Consider the following 10000-nt stretch of genomic DNA (forward strand, 5'->3'; position numbering starts at 1 on the left):
GCCATGGTGATGAAACCCTGTGAAAAGTCTTTCCATACCAGGGACACAGCTCTGCACACACACACACACACACACACACACACACACACACACATGACCACACTGATCAGCACCAGTACACCAGCACCAGTATAAATACCATACCACTACCAGACTAATAAACTACCAACGCTGACCACTACCAAACCAATAAACTAACACTGTCAATCCATCACTTGCACTGAGGTACACAAACAGCCCCACCCACATTTAGATTTAAGATTCAGGTCCAAAGCAGTAAGAAGGTCCCAGTAAGTCCAAACATTTAATTTTATGCACTACGTTGCTAAGCAACTGTTAATATCACTGCTTTGAGAGAGAAACTGTCAGTAACACCCAACACAGCTCTTTTTGCCTTGGGGAAATGCTAGAAAAATCCCCCCAAAAAGAGAGAGAGAGAGAGAGAGGGAGGGAAAGAGAGAGTCAGAGAGAGAGAGAGAGAGTCAGAGAGAGAGAGAGAGGGAAAGAGAGAGAGAGAGAGAGAGAGAGGGGGGGGGGAAGACAGAGTCAGAGAGAGAGAGAGAGAGAGAGAGAGAGAGAGAGAGAGAGAGGGACCATTGGATGCATGGATCTGATTCCTGACAATATCCATATTAATTTTGCAGCAAAATTATACCCATAGCCACAACTGTGTAGACAAGAACTCACCAGAGATGTTGGTGGTGATTTCGGTGAGCGCAGTTTGACCGAAGCCCTTGGAGGTCCGGGCGCGCACAGAAACCAGATAGGTGGTGCCGGGGTGCAGGCCGGAGAACATGTGGTACGTCTCGTTCCGCAGCTTGGACACGGTGCGACGTTGGCCTGGCACGTTGACACTCGGGTCGGACGACTCGATGCTCTGGTAGCTAATCTGAAGAGTGGCGGAAACAAGGGCTTGTGAAATAGAAGGCAGAAGGTGGAAGATGGGAGATGCGGTGTTTTGTATATGTTTGTTTTTGTTAATCTGTTGGTTTGTGGAGGTGTTTTGCACACTGGCACACCAATGCATACAAATGTGAGGTGTTGCCATTACATTACTGCATACAGCTGCTCATGGTAAACAACTTTTCCTGAGCAACACAAATCAGACTGAGATCATTTCCATAGCGATAGAGCAACGCTGCAAGAGAAATTGGAAGCCTCCTTTCCAGCTACGCGCCACTGGAGCCTTCAATTAGATCGCCGTGGCTTTCGCACTTAATGCCGCCCTGTTCGTCTCCACGGTAATTTCCCTTTTTCGACACTCGATATTCATTTCTCTCATTCCCTCTTCTCTCTTATTTAGTCTAGTTTCCGGCTCCCTGCGAACACAGACTCACATTCTCCTGCACAGATTCCTATGGTATTTGCGTGTGTCTCTCTTAAATATGTTTGCCTCCACTTTTCCCTCCCTCTCATATCTTTTTTTTTCTGTATTTTTGATCTCAAACATCTTTTTCTACATTTGCCTCCCTCCCTTGAGCATTTCCTTCTCTGTGTTTATCTTGTTTGTCCTTCGATACTTAGCTGCGTGGCATCTGGGCCTCATATCCCTTCGACAACACACACACACACACACACACACACACACACACACACACACACACACACACACACACACACACACACACACACACACACACACACACACACACACACACACACACACACAGTGTTCTTTTACCACCCCCTCACGAAGAACACCCCTCTGTACATATTCAGTTCTGGTCCACAGGTGGTCTTTCCACCTCGGGATAGGTTAATAACTAACCGGCACTCTGTTGCCTCTTCTTACCCTGACCTGGGGGGGACAGGGTGAACACGGGGGGCAGAAGATGACGCAGCACCACAGATGAAATATTAATAATTATGAGTATTTACTGTTGCACCCATATGACAGCGTCTGCTAGGCAAATAAGTGATTATAATGTTTGTCCTCCACGTAATTACAGCCCGGAGATGCACTTTCCTAGCTCATTATCATAAGAACACGTATGGTCCCTGAGCCGAGCGCTTCTAATGCAGAGGAGGGAGGAGAAGAGAGAGGAGGATTAGACAAAAGAGGAGAGGAGAACTGAACCAAACACAGCAGAGAAAATAGCAGGGGCGGAAATAACAGAGAAATAATCAGAACATATAAACGCAAAAAAAAAAAAGAGAGAAGAACTGAACTGAACAAAACGGAGCAGATCAAAGTGGAGAATGGAACCTAACCAAACGGAAAAGAAGAGAGCATGCCAGAACTCAACAGAAGAACACAGAAAAGAACAGCAGAGAACAAAGCAGAACAGAAGAGAAAAGGTCAGAACAGAACAGAAAAAGATAGGATAGATAGGATAGAGCGTCCTAAACTTCTCTGCCAGAACACGGAATTAGAATCAGAACACAAAAACAGAACAGAGGAGAAAAGGTCAGAACAGAACAGAAAAAAACAGGATAGAGCATCACAAACTTCTCTGCCAGAACACAGACTCAGAATCAGAACACAAAAACAGAACTTATGAGAACAATAGAGATGACAACAGAAGAGAGGATAGAATAGAACCGTGGCAAGAGGCCTCGGCGTGAGTCAGAGCAAGAGGAAAAGCTGCCGGTTCACCGCAGTGGACGGGCGCCCACGCAGTCAAATCCAATCTGGTTACTCCCCCCTCTCTGACACAAGGACCTCGGCTAACGGGGAGTGACAGACAAGCCGGTTCTCCGTGGCTTTGTGACACACAGACACTGCTGTTGTCACGAGGCTTTGTTGTGGCGTAGCGAGCTGAGCTTCACTCGGCCGTCACTTGGGATAAGGCCATCAAGTGTCAAAACTGCATGCACATACATGGACACATGCAATAGCGAATATCAATCTTGTTAGCCGGCCAAATCGTGAAAGCTGGTATTCTATTCAACCATGACATGTGGAGAAATTACAGCATATGATATACAGCATATACATAGAATGATTATCATGGCTATCTAGACGCATTTTGAGCTCGTAAGAAAAGAAGCCAAAGTAATTTATGGGATGTTTTTGAACCAACACAGATGTTTCATCCAAAGAAGCTCCAGAAATGTGAAAACATATTTAGCTATGAAATGCAAACATCAGTAATTTGGACGGAAACTGTATCTAATGCACTGCACTCATCTGATCCTTGTGTTGTGTCTCCAGCTGCTCTGTCTGTCTCTGCTCCTGCTCCTGTGGCTAGACGTGTAACTATGTATCCTTCATATGCACCTTATAAGGCTTCATACCAACCTCATACTGAGTAATCAGTCCATTCGGCTCCACAGGCTCCTCCCACTTCAGGAAGACCATGTCATCCAGAGGGGTGAAGGTCAATGACTCCGGAGCAATGCCTCCAGGAACTGCAGACACACGACAATCAAAGAAACAAAAAAATCAGTGGAGCAATTCTTTCTTATAATTAGCAATTCTTTTGTGGACTATGCACACAACTCATATGCACAACACAATCTTACAGAAAAAAAGGCAGAGAGGCTATAAAATGTCTTTAGGAAGAGCAATCAGATTTGAATAAGATGAAACAGCTTGAATAAGCTGAGGCGAGGGCAATAGGTTACTGTTCACTGTCTGACTACATCACCAATGAGGAGGCGTTATTGATCGTTACTGACTAAACATTAGGTCTCCAGCAGTACTGATTCAAATAAGTAATTTGTCTCAGGAACATTTGTGAGAAAATATAGGAACATTATGGGGGGGGGGGGGGGTACACTCTACATCAGTGGTTCTTAACTTGGGTTCGATCGAACCCCTGAGTCACTCTCAGGGGTTCGGCAGTGGTCAAGACACACACAGTATAGCCCGGGTCACACTAGCAATGTAGGGTCGTTTTCATATATACCTACGTTTTGAAGAAATTATATTTTATTTTTCCAATTACAAAGGGTTCGGTGAAAGCACTGATGCAGCTTGCAAGGTTCATTACCTCCAATAAGGTTAAGAACCACTGCTCTACATAGTTTTTAGACTTGTATCTTTGGTAACAATGAGTTCATCCATTCACGCACCAGCAGGGCAGTTCAATGCAAAAATACATTCCATTCATCAACAATGTAATATTCTAAAAGTCCACGTTATATCCAACAGTTACTATTTATTAAGTTCGTTTTACAACATTTTAAACACACTGATGTGACGGTGCCTGCTGGAGGGTTAATGCCAATAAAGCATCATTTGAAAGAGAGAGTGAGAGAGAGAGAGAGAGAGAGAGAGAGAGGTAGAGAGAGAGGAAGAGAGAGAGAGAGGAAGAGAGAGAGAGAGAAAGAGAGAGAGAGGAAGAGAGAGAAGTAAAACAAAAACAGAGAGGGAGGAAAAAGGGGCAGAGAGGCAGCCAGCCTCTGTCTATTTCAGCCCTGCTTGGCTAGCCAGCCTCAGGTTGGTCCACTGACCCTGACTGGCACTTTGAGAGATGAGAAAGCACCTGCACAGCCGCCAGGGAGAGGTTGGGGTGTGTGTGTGTGTGTGTGTGTGTGGGGTGCGGAAATGGGCAGAGGAAATGGAGGGTGCACTGACAGTGGCGCGGGCGAGCGAGGGGGCAGGCAGGCGGGCGGATGGTCACGGGGGGATGGAATGGAAGTGAGGTTAGCACGCTCGCTCCCCGTGGGCTCACGCTTGCGCTTTGATAACGGAGCGTCCATGCTCTGGGGATGACAGTCTATTTGTCTTCTTTAGGGCCACGCTGTGAGCAGGAAAACACACACTACACACACACACACACACACACATGTACACACACACACCAAAACACACACACTCACACAGAAACGCGGGTAAGGCGAGCCAGGGAGAGGCACATAAAAAAGTGCATCTGTCCTTGATGTGAAGCGCCCATGCAATCATCCAGTCCAGTGCTTCGCTAGGTAGGCCAATGTTACAAATGCTGACCACTAAGGAACGCTGAACTACAATGATCACCTCTAGAGAGAAAGAAAGAGAGAGAAAGAGAGAGAGAGAGAGAGAGAGAGAGAGAAGAGATAGAGAGAGAGATAGAGAGAGATGGTGTTGGGAAAAGAGCAGGTGTGGATGGTGTATAAACACTGACTGTGACTAAAGCGCGTTGGAATAGTACAAGCAAAGTCCGCACAATAGCCAAACTGTGTGGGCTAACAAGCATGTGTACTGTATGTCTATGTGTGTACATATGTATGTGGGAGTTGTGTGAATGCATGCATGTATATATGTATCCATGTGGGCTGACCAGTATGTGCATTTCTTATCTCTGTATCTATTAGTGCTGTCAATCACTAAAACAACTGATTTATCATCAATTTTTTTTTCTTCTTAAGACTGAAGTTTGTAATAATGGATATTTCAAATGAATCGACACGAGGGAAGTTTCCTTAATTCGAATAATACTTTTTAATAACACCTCTTTAGCGTTCAACAAAGATTCTTTTCAGCGAAATGTGAACATCAAGGCCATCAAAATTGACTGGCAGCTCAGAAAGTGTTTCAGGTATAGTGTGAAGGGATTGCTATTTTGAAACTCCCGTTAAGATGAAGACATTAAGAAGCAGAGAAGAGGGGGTGGGGGGGGGGGGGGAGGGGGAGCAAAGACATGGCGTTTTCAAACAAAAAAAACCCATGTGAACTCATCGGACCAAAGAACAGATTTCCACTGGTCCCCAGTGGCTTCTTTGCAGCAGTTAGACAATAAAGGCTTGATCTCTTCTGAACAATTGATGTTGAGATGTGTCGGCTACTTGAACTCTGTGAAGCATTTATGTGGGCTCTAATCTGAGGTGCTGTTAATTGGAGCTTTTTGAGGCTGGTAAGTAAAATTAATGCATCCTCTGCATAAGAACTCTCAGCCTTCCTTCCCTGGGGCAGTCCTTATGAGAGCCAGTTTCATCATAGCGTTAGATGGGTTTTTGCAACTGCACTTGAGGAAATTCTTCCGGGTTGACTGACGTTTGTGTCTTAAAGTTATAATTATGAGTGTCATTTTGTCTTGACCTAGTTGAGTGGTTCTTGCCATAATATGGATTTGTACAGTAGTCGTAGTAGTAGTAATACCAATTCACTGTAAACCAACCTCTGCACAACTCAACTGATGTACCCCAAAACATTACGTTTTAAATTAACTATTTATAAGGCATACCTTTTAAGTAAAAGCCATTCCAGGTGACCAGAATGACTATGAATCTGATTGAGAAATTGCCAAGAGTGTGCAAAGCTATCATCAAAGCAAAAGGTAGCTATTTCAAAAATATAAAAATATAAAACATATTCTGGTTTGTTTAACACCAGGATTCCATATGTGTTCTTTGATAGTTTTGATGTCTTCAGTATTAATCTACAATGTTGAAAATAATAAACAATTAAGAAAAACCATTGAATGTCTGTCTGTCTGTCTGTCTGTATATAATAATGTGAGCAGACTAGCATATGTACTTTATGTACGTACATAGTATGTATCTGTTTGTACCCATGTACATTTACGGATTTAAGTACCTTCAGAGACAGAAAAGAAGACAAGAATAGGGGGATGAAGAAAGATAAAGAAAGAGAAGAAGCACTTTGGAGTGTTTGACACAGGATGTGGATCAAAACAGCTGGTTCAGGAAAATAGCCCTCTAAATAAAGCCATCAGCAGCTGGGCCCAATTATAGTCCTTTAGCAATGGGCTGGACTGGGCTGGGCTGGGCTGGACACTCATACACAGGGATGGATGAGATGAGGAGAGGGAGAGAGGGTGGAGGGGTGTGTCCGGGTGCAACACACAACAAACACACACTCGCACCTGCAGGTATAACACAACTAGGAGCACAGATATACACACAAAAACAAATGTGTGCCTGCCACCACCTCATCACTGTGTGTGTGTGTGTTCCTGGTGTGTGTGTGTGTGTAGGTGTGTCTGTGTGTGTGTGTGTGTGTGTGTCTGTGTGTGGTGTGTTTCTATGTGTCTGTATGTGTGTGGGCTAGTGGATGTAATTAATCACACGTGGCAGGCATAGCAAAGCACCACACTGAAGAAAAGTTACATTTGAGGCCTCCCCCCCCCCAAAACAGAAGTCCCAGAGCCAACAAACAATTATGTACCCCCCCCCCCCCCCCACCCTCTTTACTCTTGTCTCTATTCCAAACTCATACGGGCACACATGACGCTTCATTTTTCATTTCGGATTATTGATTTGACACGCAATATATTAAACCTCCCCCAAGGAAAAAAAAACCCTCTATCCACCGCACATGGCTAGGCCAACCAAACATTAGCATAATAAGAAAGAAGAAATAAATGAGAATAAATAAATACAAAAATAAATAAATAAACATGTGCAAAATAAGCAAAAACTCTTTTGTGCTGTACGAGTGACCTTTGCTTATTAATTTTCCATCAGGTTCCCTTTTTAAAAGCACGTTCTGCTGGGTTCCTTCCTTATGCTAATCCAGCCGGTTCTGTGAGTCAATATTTGTGTTTGCGGGGCCGTAATTGGTCATGTTTTGAACTGGCTTTGGCAAGGCTTGCTTGAATTAATGTGATGATGATTTGGTAATTGGCAAAATGAATTCATGTTCGCGGGCAGACAGTTGACTAATGCCCACTGACCTGTGATCAGTGGAGCGCCGGGGCAAATGTACACGCGGATTAAAGTCAGTTTTGTGGGGGAAAAACACAAGAAAAAGAATGACTTTACTAAAGCAGATTTCATCTGACTGGTGGGGCAGACAGGGGTGGGGTGGGGTGCTGGGGGGGGGGGGGGGGAGTCATATGAGTTGGCATATGAGTTGGCAGTGTGTCATTTTGCATATGTGAGGCTTGTTTGCATGTGTGTTTTGCGCATGAGAATCTTGAAAGACATTTGTAGAGGGGAAAATAATGTGTGTGTGTGTGTGTGTGTGCATACTAATATGTGCTTGTGTATGTGTGCAGACTTGATATGCATGAATGTGGAGTTTGTGAGTGTGTGGGTGCAACAATTGTGAGGCTCTAACATTGAGTCTGTCATAAATAGACTAGGCTAATACACTAATGCGGCCAAACAAAGTCATGATGTTTAAAAATAGATATAAACTAATCTGACCTGATCTGATCATTACCTCTGCCAAGGAGATTGTTTTCGATGTGATTTGTTTCTCTGACTGTAATAGGATTACACTACACTATTACCAATTTTCATGACACTTGGTCGAAAGGTGTAGCACATGGGCTAAGGAAGAACCTGCTATATCTTGTAGCAGATCTGAATCACCTGGGCGCATATATGAATTTAGTTTCACTTTCACTTTCACTTTCACATTGTGAGAAACGACATATGGCCTTGGTAGATCTGCACTTTCCCTCTGCCCTTCTATTTTCATTTTTTAATCAGTTGGGCAACTAAAGATGACCAGGTTTCACAGAAACTGCTTCATGTAAACAAATGTTTTGACCTAATCCACTTGTTGATTGCATTTTCTAACTTGGGCTACCAGAAATGTAGCCAACAATAACGTTACAATACAGTCTGTATCATCCATACTTCCATACTGCGTAAGGTAAGACCAGGTCTTTTCTTCATATCATATAATTAATGTTGTGCTTAGCTCTGTGTGCTGAGACCAAGGCCATCGTAGTCTTTTAATTGATGTAAGACTCCTCCCATACAACCTTTACAAGTACTCCTAGTGTGCATATGTTGTGTGTGTGTGTGTGTGTGTGTGTGTGTGTGTGTGTGTGTGTGTGTGTGTGTGTGCATGTGTGTGTAGATAAGTGTGTGTACGTGTGCATGTGTGTGTCTAGATGTCTGGTGATGAGTGTGTGTGCATATGCATGTGTATGTAAATTAGTGTGTGTGTGTGTGTAAACATCTTCATTCCGATGTCTAGAGGGTTACCTCCCGGTTGTCCTTCTTGCCCTCAGCTTTGAAATGTACTGAATACATTTGTGTGTGTGTGTTTGTGTGTGTGTGTGTGTGTGTGTGTGTGTGTGTGAGAGTGTGTGAGTGTTTGTGCCTGTACGAGTGTGTTCACTCACTGTCCTCCTCTGTCTGGAAGGTGACCTCCAGGCTGACCTTCTTGCCCTCGGCTTCGGCATGTACTGAATACATCTGTGTGCGTGTGTGTGTGTGTTTGAGTGAGTGTGTGAGTGCGTGCGTGTGTGTGTGTGAGAGAGAGAGTGCATTTGTGTGTGTATGAGTGCGTGCATGCGTGTGTGTGTGTGTGTGTGTGTTTGTGTAAGTGCTTGCGTGTGTCTGTGTGTGTGCGTGTGAGAGAGAGTGCGTGCATGTGTGTGTGTGTGTGTGTATGTGTTGAGAGATAGAGTGCGTTTGTGTGTGTTTATGAGTGTGTGTGTGTGTTCACTCACTGTCCTCCTCTGTCTGGAAGGTGACCTCCCGGCCGTCCTTCCTGCCTTCGGGGTTGGCCAGCACCAGATGGACGTGCACGGTGCGGAACGGCGGCAGCTCTCGCAGCGTGTGGTGCGACGTGTTCCTGTCCAGCGGCTGGCACTCGCTCACCGTGGCGTTGCTCCCACTGCCGCCGCCGCCGCTCACGGCCCCCCCGCCGGCAACCCCGCCGCTGCTGACGCTAACGGCTCCTCCGGCGCTGGAGGAGGAGCCGCTGGCGACCCCTATGGGCGTGGAGTAGCGGTAGCACAGCGAGAGCGTATAGGTGTGGCAGCGCGTCAGGTTGTAGCCCAGAGGCTCCCACAGCAGGGACAGTTGCCGAGGCTGGATGTCTGTGGCAGTCAGGCCCCGCAAGGCACGCATGGGCTCTAGGGACGGAGAGAGGGAGAGAAAGAGGGAGAGGAGAGAGAGAGAGGAGAGAAAGAAAGAGGGAGAGGAGAGGGAGAGAAAGAGGGAGAGGAGAGAGAGACAGGAGAGAAAGAGGGAGAGGAGAGAGAGAGAAAGAGGTAGGGAGAGAAATAGGAAGAGGAGAGAGAGGGGAGAGAGAGAAAGAGGGAGGGAGAGAAAGAGGGAGAGGAGAGAGAGGGGGGAGAGAAAAGGAGGGAGGGAGTTTAAACACTCTTTTATAAAAAGCAACACATTCACATCAATGCGTCATTAA

The 10000-nt window shown here is 45.3% G+C and overlaps 1 protein-coding gene across 1 annotated transcript in view; it reads right to left on the reverse strand.

The window, feature by feature from the left end:
• LOC308381826 (receptor-type tyrosine-protein phosphatase U-like) overlaps positions 1-10000 on the reverse strand; it is a gene marked incomplete at both ends in the record, with an annotated part of 201270 nt that overhangs the window by 53836 nt on the left and 137434 nt on the right. The window contains 3 exons of the mRNA XM_080859435.1: positions 688-889; positions 3242-3351; positions 9300-9707. Of these exons, the coding sequence (XP_080715561.1) occupies positions 688-889; positions 3242-3351; positions 9300-9707 (720 nt within the window). The remainder of the gene's footprint in view (positions 1-687; positions 890-3241; positions 3352-9299; positions 9708-10000) is intronic.

This window comes from Sprattus sprattus, assembly GCF_963457725.1.
Source record: "Sprattus sprattus genome assembly, chromosome: 20".
Lineage (NCBI taxonomy): Eukaryota > Metazoa > Chordata > Actinopteri > Clupeiformes > Clupeidae > Sprattus > Sprattus sprattus.